Below are 19,027 nucleotides of genomic sequence, written 5' to 3' on the forward strand. Positions count from 1 at the left end.
TAAGGCAGCAACTCTACCGCTGCGCCCACCGTGATTTTAACCGAGGCACTTCCCTTGGTTCTTCAGCGTTACTCATTCAGAATTCATCAGAAACACAACTGGCAGAGGTGCCAGCGACCAGGGTTCGGAGAACCGGAGCACCTGGAGAAAACCCACACGGTCACAGGGGAGAATGTATAAACGCCGTACAGATAGCACCAGTGGTCAGAATCGAACCCGTGTCTCCGGCGCTGTAAATCAGCAAATCTACCGCCGCGCCACTGTGCCGCCCACTGGTCTTGGTTTTCTTGGTTTTTCACTGTCTTGTAGTGTCATTTATGCTTTTGTGTGTGTATTTCAACCTATGCTTTAATGATGCTGCTGCAAGCAAGATTTGCATTGTAACTGTAAAGGGCCTTTCCCACTTGGACGACCTAATCCACGAGTTTAGAAGACCCTAGACGAGTTGAAAAAAATGTCAAGGCCGTGTTGACTCGTCCAGGTAAAAGACATCCTACGACTATGTCTACGACCTCCTACGACTATGCCTACGACCTCCTACGACCAGGTTTACGATCTCCTACGACCCCCCTCGACCTCAGTCTTCCACACCTAAGACTAGCTACGAGTGGAAAATTATCACATGATAAAATTATGTCTATTTGCATTTTTTGTCTCGGGCCAGTTACCGACCTACGACTACCTACGACTGTCTACGACTACCATCATGACCTACTAACACGTACCTACGACCTACCTACGAGTAAAAAGTATCAATATTTTCCATGCCGACGTTTTCTTTCCTCGTGAACATTTTTTATCGGGCTGGAAAAAACGGCGCGACCCACATGAGGCCACGAGTACGCGGAGGCCACTCACGAACACGAGGAAGAGTTACGAAGACCTCCTATGACCTCCTACAGGGCGACCATGCTGCGAGTATGAGTCGAGGGTAAACTCGGCAAAGGTCGCCAATTAGGTTGTGAAAGTGGGACGGGGGCTTAACCTTACCAGTGCATGATGTAAACTCAATTTGACTTCAACCTGACTTCCCTGTTAATAAGGCCTGTTCTGATGACGTCATAACCCTATGGCATTAAATGGCATTCTCCCCTCTTCTTAGATGCCTCCAGACCTGCTGAGCATTCTAAGAATTTTCTGTTTTGATTTCAGATTTCCTGTCACCGTATGGTTTGTATCTCACATTAACGATGTTGTTTTCTCTCTGTTCTCCTTCTTCTCCTCATTTACACTTCCAGCAGACAGATCAGTCACGATTAACGAGCCTTCACCACCCTCCGTCAGCCAACACCAACACCGCTCGCGTCATCGAAGATAGACACAGAATGCCGGAGTAACTCCACAGGTCAGGCAGCATCTCTGGAGAAAAGGAATCAGTGACGTTTCCGGTCGAGACCCCTTCCTCAGACTGTCAGGCTTCACTCACTCTGAGGAAGGGTCTCGACCCGAAACGTCACCTATTCCTTTTCTCCAAAGATGCTGCCTGAAATGCTGAGTAACTCCAGCATTCTGTGTCAATCTTCAGTGTAAACCAGCATCTGCAGTCCCTTCTAATAGGGCTGTCCCACTGTACAAGCTAATTCAAGAGTTCTCCCGAGTTTCGCCCGATTCGAACTCGGAGAATTACGGTAATAGGTACTCGGGGCTCTCGTGGGCATTTTTCAACACGTTGAAAAATCTTCACGAGTCTTCCCGAGCTTACCGCGTTTCCCGTGTACCTGCCGTTAGCGTTACGAGCCGCTAAGAGACGTCCCGAGCTCCGACGTACCCGCTACGTAATTCTACGTGCTTACCACGGGTTTGATTTTTTTTAAACTCGGGAGAGCTCTTGAATTACCTCGTACAGTGGGACAGGCCCTTAACTAACCACATGTGTCATTCTGTTTCCCTTGGTCTCCACTCCTTCATCGACATCCCCCTCACCCTCTCCAACCCCCACCCTACCCTTATACCCCTGTCCCACTTAGGAAACCTGAACGGAAACCTCTGGAGACTTTGCGCCACACCCAAGGTTTCCGTGCGGTTCCCGGAGGTTGCAGGTGGTTGCCGGAGGTTGCAGGTAGTGGAAGCAGGTAGGGAGACTGACGGGAACCTCCGGGAACCGCACGGAAACCTTGGGTGGGGCGCAAAGTCTCCAGAGGTTTCCGTTCAGGTTTCCTAAGTGGGACAGGGGCATTACAACCTTCTCCGCAACTTTTTGCTATTTAACTCTCCTCAGTTTTGATGAAGGTTTATTGACCTAAGTTTTGACCTGTCTGTGCTGTCTCTCTCCACAGACGCTGCCTGGTCTGCCGAGTGCTTGCAGCATTTTCATGTTGGTTCTCGTTTCCCTGCCACTCACTCACTCACTCGCACGGGAAAAGCTCACTTACTTCTTTCTGCTTTCTCCTTCAATAGGTAATTTTAAAGGTATGTGTAAGCAGATTGACCACTTCCCAGAAGATGCCGATTACGAGGCTGATGCAGCCGAATACTTCTTACGTAAGTTTACCTCCGTTATCACGTTTCTGGTTTAATTCAGCGACGTCCTGTCTGCGAAATAATCCAACGTTGCTGCTTACTTGGACAAATAACAGAGATAAAACTAGCTGCAGAATATCCCTTCCTTAAAGCAGCCATCTCTCAGCTGTGGTGCACTAATGTATAAAAGGTAGAGTTGCTGCCTTACAGCGCCAGAGAGCCAGGTTCAATCCTGACCACGGGTGCGGTCACCATCCACGTTCCCCAGAGATGCTGCCTGACCTGCTGAGTTAAGGGCCTGTCCCACTTGGCCGTCATTTGCGCGACATCATTCACCCGTCACGACGCGCACGTGATGCGTGCATTCCGCGCGTACGGCGTGTATTACGCGCGCATGGTGCGTGGTGAGGTAAGCGCACGCGCGCAGCGCCACAGGATTTTGGGATTCACGAAATCCTCGCGCGCCACCTGCGTGACTCGCTAATTACTTTCAAGTGGGACAGGCCCTTTACTCTAGTATGTCGTGCCCTTTTGTGTCTTTCCTTTGTAAACCAGTGAGAAGCCTGGGTAGAGTGGATGTGGAGAGGATGTTTCCAAGGGTGGGAGAGTCTAGGACCAAATGGCCACAGCCTCCAAATAAAAGCATGTACCTTTACACAGGAGATGAGGAGGAATGTCTTTAGTCAGAGGATGGTGAATCAATGGAATTCACTGCCACAGTCAGATGTGGAGGCCAAGTCATTGGGTATTTTTAAGGCAGAGATTGACTGTGTCAGGGGTTATGGGGAGAAGGCAGGCGAATGGGGTTGAGAGGGAAAGATTGATCAGCCACGATTGAATGGCACTGTAGTTTCGATGGGCCGAATGGCCTTATTCTGCTCCTGTGATTTATGAACATGAACCAGCATCTGCAGTATATTTGTGTAGGGTCTGAAGGTGTTCATTGGCAAGTTATAAAGCAAAGGTGGGTAAAGAGAACTTCAATGAGTTTGAAGAAGAGTCCCGACCCAAAACGTCAGCTATTCCTTTTCTCCAGAGACGCTGCCTGACCCGCTGAGTTACTCCAACATTGTGTTTCTACCGTAGGTAAACAGAGCTTAGCTATCGATCACTTGTGACCCAACACTACAGTACAACAGGCTAAATGTGTAGGTAGGAACTGCAGGTGCTGGTTTACACCGAAGATAGACACAAAATGCTGGAGTAACTCAGCGGGACAGGCAGCATCTTTGGAGAGAAGGAATGGGTGGCATTTGGGGTCGAGAACCTTCTACAGACTGATGTCAGGGGAGGGGGTAGGACAGAGAAAGAAAGTGGGCGGAGACAGTGGGACTAGTGGGAGGACTGGGAAGGGGAGGGGAAGGAGAGAGGGCTACCTGAAGACATTGGGACTGAAGAAGGGTCTTGACCCGAATTGTCATCCATTAAGTGTAGGAAAGAACTGCAGATGCTGGATTAAAGCAAAGATAGACACAAAATGCTGGAGTAACTCAGCGGGACAGGCAGCATCTCTGGAGAGAAGGAATGGGCGACGTTTTGGGACGAGGTCTGAAGAAGGGTCTCAACCCGAAACATCACCCATTCCTTCTCTCCAGAGATGCTGCCTGTCCCGCTGAGTTACTCCAGCATTTTGAGTCTACCTTCGTTGTCCATTATAGCGGGCTGAGTGGCCTCCCCCTGATCCGTTGACACACAAGCTGGGATGGGAATGCATTGTTGCATTGATGCGTCGTTGCTGTGGCGATCCAGCGGAGGTTGTCCCACTGTCGAGAGGAGGCGTGAAGTTTCGGCGTGGCTCCTGCCAGCCAACAACACTTGATTGAATAATAAATGTCCGCGATTGAGTTTCAAGACGGGTCACACAATCGAGAGGGTTTGGTTACCTCACATACCACAAGGAATCGGCTCACCCGACTGCTGCTAATGAGAGCGCTTGTCTCGAGGCCAACCAATGCTGTTTGTTCTGGACTATCTTACAACAAAAGACTCATTGTGTCCCAAACACTTGGCACGCGGCCCCTGCCCACAAGCTGGAATGTTACAACCAAAGCAGAACTGAGTTGGCTTTCCAGCCCAGCCAAACTTAATGCCCCAAGCTGTCGTCTGAATGGGGAGCTGCTTAAACAGGCAGCTCGGATGGAGGCCGCTCGGCCCACTGTGGTCGTGCTAACTTACAATAGACAATAGACAATAGGTGCAGGAGTAGGCCATTCGGCCCTTCGAGCCAGCACCGCCATTCAATGTGATCATGGCTGATCATCCCCAATCAGTACCCTGTTCCTGCCTTCTCCCCATATCCCCTGACTCTGCTATTTTTAACTTGAAGAAATAGTGCCCCCCCCCTTCCTCCTCTCCACACTCCTGCCTGTCGTTTCACACTGAGCTGCAAAGGGCGTGTTCTCATAAGGTCATAAGGAATAGCATAAGGAATGGCGGAGTACACTTGATGGGCCGAATGGCCTAATTCCTCACGAATTAAGCCATTTGGCCCATCAAGTCTACTCCACCATTCAATCATGGCTGATCTATCTCTCCCTCCTAACCCCATTCTCCTGCCTTCTCCCCATAACCCCTGGTCACCTGTACTATCATTCTGTAATAAATAATCTATCTATCTCTGCCTTAAAGATATCCACTGATGGCCTCCACTGCCTTCTGTGGCAAATAACTCCACAGATTCACCACCCTCTGACTGAAGAAATTTCTCCTCGTCTCCTTCCTAAAAGAACGTCCTTTAATTCTGAGTTTCTCGAAACCGACTGAATACTCAAAGGCCGAGATACAATGGATGTGGAGAGGACATCTCCGCTCGTGGGAGAGCCGATGGCCAGAGGGCACAGCATTACAATAAATGAGCATACCTTTAGGAAGGAGGAATTTCTTTAGCCATAGGGTGGTGAATCTGTGGAATTCATTGTCCCAGAAGGCTGTGGAGGCCAAGTCAATGGGTATTTTTAAAGTGGAGATGGATGGTTTTGTATGCCCCTGTCCCACTTAGGAAACCTGAACGGAAACCTCTGGAGACTGCGCCCCACCCAAGGTTTCCGTGCGGTTCCCTGGAGGTTGCAGGTGGTTGCCGGAGGTTGCAGGTAGTGGAAGCAGGTAGGGAGACTGACAAAAACCTCCGGGAACCGCACGGAAACCTTGGGTGGGGCTCAAAGTCTCCAGAGGTTTCCGTTCAGGTTTCCTAAGTGGGACAGGGGCATCAGGAGGTCGAAGGATATGGGGAGAAGGCAGGAGAATGGGGTTGAGAGGGAAAGATAGATCAGCCATGATAAGCTCATGTCAAAGGAGCAGGAGCAGAATTAGGCCATTTGGCCCATCGAGTCTACTCCGCCATTCAATCATGGCTGCTATATATCATGGCGAGGAGCGCAAAGTCAGTGGGTTTAAAGAATCACTTATGTAAGAGCGAGTTTACTTAAGTAAGTAAGTAATTTTTATTTATATAGCACTTTTAAATCAAATCACGTTGAAGCCAAAGTGCTTTACAGAGAAGAAATTAAGAAATTAAGAAGAAATTAAGTCGCCTATTACTTAAGGGCCTGTCGCACGAGCATGCGACTGCATGCGGCAAGCGTGACCTAACGTGGTCGCTTGAGCCGTACGGCCTCGCGGGGCCGGTCCCACTTCGATCGCCGGAGCCGTATGGAGTTGTGCGGAGCTGGTCCCGACTCCGAAAAACTGACACTGTTCAAAAATTCTGCGCGGCAACGGGCTGCCGGCCCGCAGCCAAATTGAGGCCGTACGCACCTCCTCGACGGGCGTGCGCATCGTCTCGACGCCGTACGCAGCGTCTTGACGGCGTACGCCTAACGCGAACTTCCCGCGGACTTCGCTCGTACTTCACGTCAACTCGTACGGGATCACTCGACCTCCGCGCGGCCCCCGCTTCCGGTTTGGTCGCGCCTGCCGCATGCAGTCGCATGCTCGTGGGACAGGCCCTTTAAGATTGGGAGTGTCCGTGTGTGTTTCTTTCTGCTATTTTCCATATCGTCATCCATTTCCCATTGTTCTAACCATGTGTTGCGTTCCTTCCTGATCTTCTGCCCAGACCTCTCACTCCCGGCCTGAAGCTGCTCTCCATCGCTCTCTCGCTCTCCCTTTCTCCTCACCCCCCCCCCCCCCCCCCCCCCCGTCTCAACGCTGCCTTTTGCCACCACAGGCGCTGTGCGAGCATCGAGCATCTTCCCCATCCTCAGCGTCATCCTGCTCTTCATGGGAGGACTCTGCATCGCCGCCAGCGAGTTCTACAAAACCCGACACAACATCATTCTCAGCGCCGGCATCTTCTTCGTCTCTGCAGGTGAGAGATCTTCCCCGTCATGCGTCCGTGCCCATGGCCACGGCATCTCTTGTGGTCTGGTCAAAAACATAGACAACAGGAAGGTTGGTGATGGTCTGGCTCCCTGACGTTGGGTTTGTTCCTGTTTCATATTGAATGTGTTCATCACATCAGTTTGTCTGTGTGGGTGTGTGTGTGTGTGTGCATGTGTGTACCTGAGTGTGTGTGAGTGCGCACGTGGGTGTATGTGTATCTGTGTGCGTGTGAATGTATAGCTATTTTTGTGTGTTTGACTGTTTGCTGTGTATGAGTGTGTATATGTGTGTTTGTGTGCGTATGTCTGTGTGTCTGAGGATGTGTCTGTGCATGTGTGTGTGTGTATGTGTGCGCGCGCGCGTGTGTGTGTGCGTGTGGTTGTGCGTGTGCGCGTGTGTGTATGCGCTTGTGCGCGCGCGCGTGTGTGTATGCGTGTGTGTGTATGTGCACGCGCGCGCATGTGTGTGCGCGCGTGTGTGTTTGCGTGTATGTGTGTGTGCTTGCATGTGTGTGCGTGCGTGTGTGCGTGCGTGTGTGTGCGTGCGCCTGCGTGCGTGTGTGTGCGTGCGTGTGTGTCTGTGTGTGCGTGTGCATGTATATGTGTGTGTGTGTGCGTGTGCGTGTGTGTGTGTGTGTGTGCGTGCGTGTGTGTTTGTGTGCACTTGTGTAAATGCATGAAAGCATGTGCTTCTGGCTATTTATTTTCATGTTCATATATGCTGATTTTTGCATGTGTGTGTACGTGTTCAGTGCATGTATTTTCTGTTCACCAATGAGCATGTGCACAAATATACACAAACATATGTATGTATTGGTTATACACATGCACATACGTGTTTGCAAACCTGTTCACATATTTACATATCCGTGCCTATGTATGTATGTGTGTATACACCTGTGAACATGTTTTTGTGTATATTCACTTGTTGGTTACATGCATGTTCACACATATGTGTGTGCATCTGCAAGTGTATATGGCTGTGTGGGTATGAAAGTGTGTGCCTGTGTATGCACCTCCACACACATTATATCTGTACGCATGTGTAAGTTTGTGAGTGCCTATTGAGATACACACACATGCATATACACACACGTATGCATCTGCATGCGTGAATGTATGTATGCGAATATGTGTGTGATGTGCCCATGCATCTGTCGATAGACACAAAGTGCTGGAGTAGCTCAGCGGGGCAGGCAACATCTCTGGAGAGAAGGAATGTGTCTCCATTCTGATGCATATGTATGTGTGTGTACGCAGCATGAGTGTGCACACACGGGTGTTCCTATGTGTACGCACGTGTGCCTAAGCCAGTTGTCTTTGAAGAGTTCAAAGCAGGAAGTGTGCCGTACAGGGCGAGTGGAATGATCTTTCAATGTGAGTGTGTTATTGTCGATATGTCAATGTTTCAGTGAAACACCCATGCTCAGACATGTCACGTGTGCCAGATGAAACAGATAGTGTGAGAAAGAACTGCAGATGCTGGATAAAATTGAAGGTAGACACAAAATGCTGGAGTAACTCAGCGGGCGAGGCAGCATCTATGGAGAGAAGGAATGGGTGACGTTTCGAGTCACAACCCATTCCTTCTCTCCATAGATGCTGCCTCGCCCGCTGAGTTACTCCAGCATTTTGTGTCTACCTTCATCCTAGACTGGGTATTGTGGAATGAGGAAGGATTGGTTAGCGGTCTTGTTGGGTAAGGCCCCTTGGGCAACAGTGACCACAATATGGGACGACAGATGGCACAATGGGCTAAGTGTTCGGCTGGCGACCGGAAGGTGGCCGGTTCGAATCCCGCTTGGAGTGCATACTGTCGTTGTGTCCTTGGGCAAGACACTTCACCCACCTTTGCTTGTGTGTGAATGTGTGTGAATGTGTGTGAGTGATTGGTGGTGGTCGGAGGGGCCGTAGGCGCAGAATGGCAGCCACGCTTCCGTCAGTCTGCCCCAGGGCAGCTGTGGCTACAGAAGTAGCTTACCACCACCGAGTGTGACTGAGGAGTGAATGAATAATGCGATGTAAAGCGCCTTGAGTATTAGAAAGGCGCTATATAAATCCCATCCATTATTATTATTAATATGGTGCAATTCTGCATTAGGATGGAGAGTGACACAGTTAATTCAGAGGCAGTGGAGGCCAATTAGGGCTAAAGGAATCAAATGATATGGGGAGAAAGCAGGAACGATCTCCCGGTTGCTAAAAATTTAAACTTCCCTTCCCATTCCCACACTAACCTTTCTGTCCTGGGCCTCCTCCACTGTCAGAGTGAGGCCCAGCCCAAATTGGAAGAACAGCATCTCATATTTTACTTGGGTAGTTTACACCCCTGTGGTATGAATATTGATTTCTCTAACTTCAAGTAACCCTTGCATTCCCTCTCTCTCTGCCCCTCTCCCACCCTCGTCATCCTGCTAGTTTCATTGTTCTTATTCGTTCACTTTCACCTCTTCCTCAGCCAACAATGGACCATTGTGGGCTCCACCTCTCCTTGGTCATCGGTGCTGGCTTTGATTTGGTCTATGTACCTTTTCATACCTCTAGTTTCCCTCTCCCCTGACCCTCAGTCTGAGGAAGGGTCTCGACCCGAAACCTCACCTATTCCTTTTCTCCAGAGATGCCGTCTGACCCGCTGAGTTACCCCAACATTTTTTGTGCCCCTCTTGGTAGTAAGTGCACTGAGACGTTTGCCAGAATTGGCACCATTTTCGAGTCCCGGTTGTTATAGGTGCAGAGTTCTTAACCTGACCGTGAAGGCCCGTTGCCATGGCAGCGTTGCATGGTGGGCCGGGCCAGGGGCTTCCTTGCCACTGCAGACCGGAGACGGTACCAGAGAGTGAATTTACCAAAAAATGGGTGAAAAAAAACTGACAGTGAAACGCTTCAGCTCTGAGCGAAGAGAGATCCTGGCACTGGGTGTGATTGTGCATAATTCTGAGCTGACATTTTACATTGCTACAGCTCGAGTACCTCATGTGTGGAGAATACACAACGAAGCACTGATTGATAATTTGCTGCATTAACAACTCCCATCTCCTGTGAGCGGTGACGTTCACTGGCAAAATGAAGAGGGAATTGTTTTTTTTCACCCATTCACCGGATGCGGGCATTCCTTAATTCAAAGCGTGGCACTAATTGCCCCTTTGAGGAGGTGGAGAGGAGCCGCCCCATTGAACTAGTGCTGTTCTGGTGGTGAAGGTGTCTCAGAGACTTAAAGCTTACGAAACTGGCTGGTAGATCTCAGTCACGGCCCTGTCGAATATGTTATAGAGAGAGTCATAGAGTCAAACAGTGTGGAAACAGGCCCTTCGACCCAACTTGCCCGCAACATGTCCCCAGCTACACTAGTCCCACCTGCCCGCGTTTGGTCCATATCCCTCCAAACCTGTCCTATCCACATACCTATCTAACAGTTTCTTAAATTTTGGGATAGTCCCCACCTCCTCTGGCAGATCGTTCCATACACATTCTGTGACAAAGTTACCCCTCAATTTCCTATTAAATCTTTTCCTCGTCACCTTAAACCTATGGTTCTTCAAACAGGCAATCCGCAGGAATCTTCTTCATCCTGTCAACTCTTCCTGTTCATTTTGGAATTGTGAGAGGCTCTTGTCCGTTTAAGCATCGTGGTTAAATCTCCCCTCAAACAGCGGTCCAAAGAAAATGACACCCGTATTTCCTCATATCAGCATTTCTCTGACCCTGCACGATCTGCTCGGCACCCTCCCTGTCTATACATTGGACTTTAGAGAAGCAGCGTGGAAACAGGCCCTTCGGCCCACCGAACCCGCGCCGACCAGCGACCACCCCGTATGCTAGCACTACCTGGCACACTAGGGCCAATTTACAATTTCTCGAAGCCAATTAATCTACAAACATAGAAACATAGAAACATAGAAATTAGGTGCAGGAGTAGGCCATTCGGCCCTTCGAGCCTGCACCGCCATTCAATATGATCATGGCTGATCATCCAACTCAGTATCCCGTACCTGCCTTCTCTCCATACCCTCTGATCCCCTTAGCCACAAGGGCCACATCTAACTCCCTCTTAAATATAGCCAATGAACTGGCCTCGACTACCCTCTGTGGCAGAAAGTTCCAGAGATTCACCACTCTCTGTGTGAAAAAAGTTCTTCTCATCTCGGTTTTAAAGGATTTCCCCCTTATCCTTAAGCTGTGACCCCTTGTCCTGGACTTCCCCAACATCGGGAGCAATCTTCCTGCATCTAGCCTGTCCAACCCCTTAAGAATTTTGTAAGTTTCTATAAGATCCCCTCTCAATCTCCTAAATTCTAGAGAGTGTAAACCAAGTCTATCCAGTCTTTCTTCATAAGACAGTCCTGACATCCCAGGAATCAGTCTGGTGAACCTTCTCTGCACTCCCTCTATGGTAATAATGTCCTTCCTCAGATTTGGTCCTTCCTCAATAATGTCCTTCCTGTACGTCTTTGGAGTGTGCAGTCAGCATCTGTAGTCAGGGTCAAACATGGGTCTCTGTGGCACCATCAGGCAGCATCTCTACCGCTGCTCCAGCATGCCATCCTCTTTATTCAAGAGTACACACTTACACTTATTATACTTATTCAATACAAGAGGTGAAATGTCATGTTAAATATGTATTGGATGTTGGTGAGACTACACCTGAATATTGAGCGTGCAGATACACGCAAATCGCTGGAGTAACTCAGCGGGACAGGCAGCATCTCCGGAGAGAAGGAATGGGTGGAGAAGGGTCTCGACCCGAAACGTCACCCATTCCTTCTCTCCAGAGATGCTACCTGTCCCGCTGTGTCACTCCAGCATTTTGTGTCTGTCTTCGGTTTAAACCAGCATCTGCAGTTCATTCCTGCACATATTGAGAGTGAGCAGTTCCGGTTGGCATGCTATAGGAAGGATGTGAACAATGCCCCTGTCCCACTTAGGAAACCTGAACGGAAACCTCTGGAGACTTTGCGCCCCACCCAAGGTTTCCGTGCGGTTCCCGGAGGTTGCAGGTGGTTCCTGGAGGTTGCAGGTGGTTGCCGGAGGTTGCAGGTAGTGGAAGCAGGTAGGGAGACTGACAAAAACCTCCGGGAACCGCACGGAAACCTTGGGTGGGGCGCAAAGTCTCCAGAGGTTTCCGTTCAGGTTTCCTAAGTGGGACAGGGGCATAAGGTTGAGAGGGTACTGGAAAGATCGGAAATTATGTTGCCAGGACTGGAGGCCTTGAGTTATAAGGAGAGGCTAGATAAAGTTCAACTGTTCTCCCTCCAGCAAAGGAGACCAGGGGAATGACCTTACTGAGGTTCGTAAAATCATGAATGGTGTAGATACGGTGGATGGCCAAAGTTTCTCCAGTATAGGGGAGCTAAAACTAGAGTGCATAGATTTATGGAGAGAGGGGAACAATTTAACCCTGGGGAAAAGATGTTGACTGCCCACCCTATTTATCCCTCACAGAATATTATAAACATCTCTCCTCATCAGCCTCCGATGCTGCAGAGAAAACAATCCGACCAGTCCTAATAGCTAATGCCCTGTAATCCATGCAGCATCCAGGCAAGCATCTTCTACACTCTCTCCAAAGACCCCACAGGCTATGATTCTCAATTATTTCAGGAAACAGTCAGTAAAACATATTAACATTTAATTTAAACATTTAAACATAAAACCAAAGTGTTTCGGCCCGAATCGTTGCCTATTTCCTTCGCTCCATAGATGCTGCCTCACCCGCTGAGTTTCTCCAGCATTTCTGTCAACCTTCGATTTTCCAGCATCTGCAGTTCCTTCTTAAACATTTTGTCTACTCCACTGCGAAATCTCCTCAAGGTGTGCCTACTTTGAAGAAGTTCTCTTCCTCCCTCTGAAGATAGTTTAACGACCTCCTCTCTCACTGCCCCCTCCCCCCTCCCCCCCCCCCCCCCTCTCTGTGATTCCCCCTTCCCTCCAAATCTACGACCACATCCTAACCCAGACCCGGTACCACAGCCACGTTTGCAAGAAGGGTTTCGGCCCGAAATGCTGCCTATTTCCTTCGCTCCACAGATGCTGCCTCACCCGCTGAGTTTCTCCAGCATTTTTGTCTACCTTTAGCTGTTCATTCTTCCTCTTTCCCATGAATGCAGCACTAGAAATGTGGGGAGGATAGGCAGGCCGTCAATGCCTTTTTTTTTGGAAGCATATCAAGTCAAGTCAAGTCAAGTTTATTCGTCACTTACACATACGAGATGTGCAGTGAAATGAAAAGTGGCAATGCTCGCGGACTTTGCTGCAAAAGACAAACAAACAAACAACCAAACAAACTACAAACAGGATGTAACAGAATCACATATTCTTTTACATATTAAATATTGTGGGTGGAAGGAAAAAGGGAAAAAAACAGCAATTTTTTAAAAAGCAGTAGAGTGGTACAGTAAAGTTAGTCCCTGGTGAGATAGGAGTTTGGGCCTCTGGGAAGAAACTCCTTCTCAACCTCTCCGTTCTCACAGCATGGCAACGGAGGCATTTGCCTGACCGTAGCAGCTGGAATAGTCCGTTGCTGGGGTGGAAGGGGTCTCCCATGATCTTATTGGCTCTGGAGTTGCACCTCCTGATGTATAGTTCCTGCAGAGGGGCGAGTGAAGTTCCCATAGTGCGTTCGGCCGAACGCACTACTCTCTGCAGAGCCTATTGGTCTTTGGTTGCGGACATTGGAGATTTGAGGACTCCTTAATGGCAAAGAGAGACACAAAATCATGGAGCAGGCAGCATGGGTCAGGCAGCATCTCTGGAGAAAAGGACCAGGTGACGTTTCCGGGTCAGAACCTTTCTTCAGACTTTCAGTGAAGCCACCCATTACAAAACGTCACCCATCCTTTTTCTCCACAGATGCTGCCTGCCTGATGCTGGCTGAGTTACTCCAGCACTTTGTGTCTATCATCGGTATAAACCAGCATCTGCTGTTCCCTTGTATACAACATTATAATGGTGTTTAATTTACTTATTGTGGGATTAGAAAGTCAATATTTGGTCCTTTGGTTGGTGCCATTTGTTGGTGTTGTGAATGAATTTCTTCCCTCTCAGTCAGTTGCAAGGTCGGACATATTTGCCAGCTGGTTTCTTCATTCATGTTTCAGCTTTAATTTGAAGATGAATTTGAAAATTGGAGTTGCGCAGATTTGGCTGGCATGTATGGTGTTGGTATGCTGGTGTGTGCTGGCCGATTTCTACCAGCTTTTGATCGTTTGATGAAAGGCAGCAGGCATGTCATAACGGGTCGAACCGCTGGCTCACAGTGCCAGGGACCCCGAAGATGTTTAGAGGTACAGCATGGAAACAGGCCCTTCAGCCCACTGTGTCCATACCAACCACCGGGTTCTGGATCCCGAACACTTGCTGCCCAACAGTGCCAGAAATCCGGGTTCAATCTGACTTTGGGTGCTGTCTGTGTGGAGTTTGCACGTTGCCCCTGTGTCCGCGTGGGTTTCCTCCGGGCACCTCGGTTTCCTCCCACATCCCAAACACGTGCAGGTTTGTAGGTTAATTGGCTTCTGTAAATTGCACCTAGTGCGTAAGGAATGAATGAGAAAATGGGATATAATGGAAACAGTGAAAATGGATGATCGATGGTCAGCATGAACACCATGGGCCGAAGGGCCTTAAGTCTAAATTATCCAAGAGATTTATTTTGGATGTAATTGATGTGGGTGTTAGTGGCTTTGCTGGATTAGTCGTTGTATGTTTAGGGGTCTACGAGAATGATGCCGGATAGATAAGTGTTTGACGGCACTGGGCCTGTACTTCATGGAGTTTAGAAGGATGAGGGGAAGGATCTCAATGAAAGTTTATCAATTGTGAAAGGCTTGGATGGAGTGGATGTGGAGAGGATGTTTCCACGAGTGGGAGAGTCCAGGACCAGAGGGCACAGCCTCAGAATAAAAGGACGTAGCTTTAGAAATGAAATGAGGATGAATTTCTCTGGTCAGAGGGTGGTGAATCTGTGGAATTCTGCCACAAATGGCTGTGGAGGCCAGGTCAATGGGTATTTTTAAGGCAGCAATTGGCACACTCTTGATTAGTAAAGGTGTCAGGGGTTGTGTGGAGAAGGAAGGAGAATGGGGTTGAAAGAGAAAGATGGATGATTGAATGGCAGAGTAGACTCGATGGGCTGAACGGCCTAATTCTGCTCCTATGGCTTATGAATTAACATTGCGGGTGAGATTAATGGTGCGTGGACCACCCGTGTGTCGGTATGTGTGACATCTTAATTTTATTTTTAGTTTAGTTTAGAGATACAGCTCAGAAACAGACCCTTCGGCCCACCAGGTTCGGGCTGACCAGCGACCCCTGCCCATTAACTACCCTACACCCCACTAGGGACAATTTTTACATTTACCAAAGCCAATTAACCTACAAACCTGTACGTCTTTGGAGTGTGGGAGGAAACCGAAGATCTCGGAGAAAACCCACGCAGGTCACGGGGAGAACGTACAAACTCCGTACACGCAGTCGGGATCGAACCCGGGTCTCTGGCACGGCATTCGCTGTAAGGCAGCAACTCTACCGCTGCACCACCGTGACAGCCTTTGTGTTGCTATACTTCTGATTTCTTTGATTATTAATACCCTTTCGATATTTAAGCTAAGCAGAACAATCTGCTTTCCGAGCGCAGTTTGTCACTTAATAAGAGGCAGCGTTGTTTGAGCAGGATGCGAATTTGTTTCGGGGAAGAATAACAACACCGTTTTAAATCGTGAGGCAGCGCTGGGCAGATCGTCTGCGAGCATGTGATACCATTTGGCAAACCTCTTTTTAATCAGGTTAGCTTTGTCCTTACAAGGTCCATTCATGACCCTTGGGGATTTAAAATGAATTAACATCTTAAAAACTAGTCTGACTTGCCAGTTTCGAGAATTGCAACATACATCTCAACATCAGAAGAGATTTGGATGGAATACAGCAATAACTTTTCAAAACTTCACCAGGCAAAACAGGATACGTTTACAGAAACGTATAAAATTATAAAAGGACTGGACAAGCTGGATGCAGGAAAAATGTTCCCAATGACGGAGGAGTCTAGAACCAGGGGCCACAGTCTAAGAATAAAGGGGAGGCCATTTAAAACTGTGATGAGAAAAAACGTTTTCACCCAGAGAGTTGTGAATTTGTGGAATTCTCTGCCACAGAGGGCAGTGGAGGCCAAATCAATGGATGGATTTAAAAGAGAGTTAGATAGAACTCGAGGGGCTAGCGGAATCAAGGGATATGGGGAGAAGGCAGGCACGGGGTACTGATTGTGGATGATCAGCCATGATCACAATGAATGGCGGTGCAGGCTCGAAGGGCCAAATGGCCTCCTCCTGCACCTATTTTCTATGTTTCTATACTGACCCACATATACGGAGATTTGATCAGGTGGGCAGAAATATGTTCAACCTTGGAGGTTTTGAAGGAAAGAGAGCCAGAGAGATTTAAGAAGAAAGTTCCAGAGATCGTTTAGTTTAGTTTATTATTGTCATCTTAAACAGTTTAAGCAGCTTACAGTTTGGTGATACACCATAGACACCAGCAGTTTAGTTTACTAGTCGTATGCATATTGACTTCCTTAACTTCAAATAACCCCAGCATTCCCTCTCTCTCTCTATCCCTCCCCCATCGAAGTTGCACCAGCTTCTCGTTCTCACCCAACAAACTAGAGGGTGCTGTCTGTACAGAGTTTGTACGTTCTACCCGTGACCACGTGGGTTTTCTCCGGGTGCTCCGGTTTCCTCCCACACTCCGATGATGTACAGATTTGCAGGTTAATTGGCTTCGGTAAAATTGCAAAAATTGTATCTGTTGGTGCAGGATAGTGTTAGGGTCCCGCCCCGAAACATCGCCCATCAATGTTTTCCAGTGATGCTGCCTGACCCGCTGAGTTACTAATGTATTTAGTGTCTTCGTCTGGTTCCTGGATTGAGTTAGGGTGATTGCTGGTCGGTGCGGACTCGGTGGGCCGACGGGCCTGTATCTTTGAAGTCTAAAGCAAAGTCTAAAGCCCCTGTCCCACTTACATGTCCTTGGCACGCTAATTTCGCGCCCTCTGGTCGCGTTGAGGCGCGACGGTCCCGCGAAGGTCGCGCGTGACTTCATGCGTCCGCACAGCCGTCTGGCTGCTTGAAGATGGACACAAAATGCAGGAGTAACCCAGCGGGACAGGCAGCATCTCTGGAGAGAAGGAATGGGTGACGTTTCGTGTCGAGACTCTTCTTCAGTCTGAAAGAAGGGTCTTGACCCGAAATGTCACCCATTGCTTCTCTCCAGAGATGCTGCCGGTCCCGCTGAGTTACTCCAGCATTTTGTGTCTAACTTCAATTTTCTTGGCCCCGCTCTGGGAGTAGGAGCGGGGTGCGGATCCGGTTCCACAATGGCCATGAGCCCCAGGCCGAGTTCGACGATCATTTGCCTGCTTCTGCTGTCCCACTTTGGCCGTCAGTTACGCGACAGGCCGTTGGCGCGCGAAGATTTTGTTCGCTACAAAAATGAGCGATGCCGCACACAACTACATATCTCTCCGCGCTTCTCAGTGGGACCGGCTCCGCGCGGCCACACGATGCCCGTGCGCCTCAACGCGACCACGAGGTCGCGTAATTTGCGTGCCAAGGACACGTAAGTGGGACAGGCCCTTAATGCTCAGGCAATCCCTTTAATGATCAGCATTACTAGGAAGAACCCAGCACTCTGTATGACTAATGGTTTACTATGGCAGAGACATGAATCATTTAAACTTACTTTACTCATCAATAAATCACTAGCTCATGCAAGGATAATATGTGTTTAACAGCAACTCTTAATCCATCAGCGATTGATGCTGGAGTTACTCATGTGTAAATAGGTTAAGTCAGGACTATTGAAACCTGGAGTCACCCTATGCATCTTACAGTAAGCACTCAAATTCACTCATTTCGTTTTTGAACTGTGCTCGCTGGAGTTTACAAGGATGAGGGGGGGGGGAGGGGGACCTCATTGAAACTTACCGAATAGTGAAAGGCTTGGACAGGGTGGATGTGGAGAGGATGTTTCCACTAGTGGGAGAGTCTAGGACCAGAGGCCATAGCCTCAGAATTTCAGTACGTTCCTTTAGGAAGGAGATGAGGAGGAATTTATTTAGTCAGAGGGTGGGATTCATTGCCACAGAAGGCTATGGAGGCCAAGTCAATGGATATTTTTTAAGGCAGAGGTGGATAGATTCTTGACCAGGACAGGTGTCAGGGGTTATGGGGAGAAGGCAGGAGAATGGGGTTAGGATGGAGAGATAGATCAGCCATGATTGAATGTCATGATGATAGGAGTTCCTCAAGAAGGTGGCACGGTGGCACAGCGGTAGAGTTGCTGCCTCACAGTGCTAGAGACCCCGGTTCGATCCTGACTACGGGTGCTGCCTGTACGTAGTTTGTACGTTCTCTCTGTGACCACGTGGGTTTTCTCCGGATGCTCCGCTTTTCTCCCACACTCCAAAGACGTACAGGTATGTAGGTTAATTGGCCTCGGTAAAAAATAGTACATTGTCCCTAGTGTGTACGATAGAGCTAGTGTACGGGGTGACTGCTGGTCGACACGGGCTCGGTGGTATTAATATCACACTGTATCTCTAAAGCGATCAGTGTTTGCAAACGTTTCCTTAGTGTCCAGTTATCTGGAGTGCATGGAGTTTTGCATGGAATATGTCAAAATTAACATGGGCGATACCAAGTGACTGCGTTTAATACATAAAGTGTATCTAGTTATAGGGAATGTATCAGTGGTTATGGGGGATGGATATTAAAATCTGGTGAGAGATAGGTGATGTTTCGGGTTGAGACCTTCCTCCAGACTGTGAGTCAGGGGAGAGGAAAATGAGAAATATGAAAAGGTACATAGAACAAATGAATGAATGAAAAGAAATGCGAAAGGACAAATCAAAGCCAGCAACGGAGCTCAAGGAACGGTGGAGCCCACAATGCTCCATTGTTGGCTGTGGGGGAGGTGATAGCGCGTGAAACTCAGCAGGACGACAGTGGAACTCGGGCGACGATTAGGGTGGGGGGAGGGACGGAGAGAGGGGGGGGGGGGGTGCAAAGGTTACTTGAAGTTAGAGAAATCACTCTTCACGCCGCTGGGCTGTAAACTGCCCAGGCAAAATATGAGGTGCTGTTCCTCCAATTGGCGTTTGGTCTCATTCTGTGGAGTCTGTCGGGGAAGTCCAGAACCAGGGGCCACACAGTTTAAGAATAAGGGGTAAGCCATTTAGAACAGAGACCAGGAAACACTTT

At 48.8% G+C, this 19,027-nt stretch overlaps 1 protein-coding gene across 1 annotated transcript in view; it reads left to right on the top strand.

Annotated features, from left to right (window-relative positions):
* Positions 1-19,027, top strand: part of cacng2 (calcium voltage-gated channel auxiliary subunit gamma 2) — a 105,778-nt gene that overhangs the window by 79,300 nt on the left and 7,451 nt on the right. The window contains 2 exon segments of the mRNA XM_033013106.1: positions 2,398-2,481; positions 6,626-6,766. Of these exon segments, the coding sequence (XP_032868997.1) occupies positions 2,398-2,481; positions 6,626-6,766 (225 nt within the window).

This window comes from Amblyraja radiata, chromosome 38 (assembly GCF_010909765.2).
Source record: "Amblyraja radiata isolate CabotCenter1 chromosome 38, sAmbRad1.1.pri, whole genome shotgun sequence".
Lineage (NCBI taxonomy): Eukaryota > Metazoa > Chordata > Chondrichthyes > Rajiformes > Rajidae > Amblyraja > Amblyraja radiata.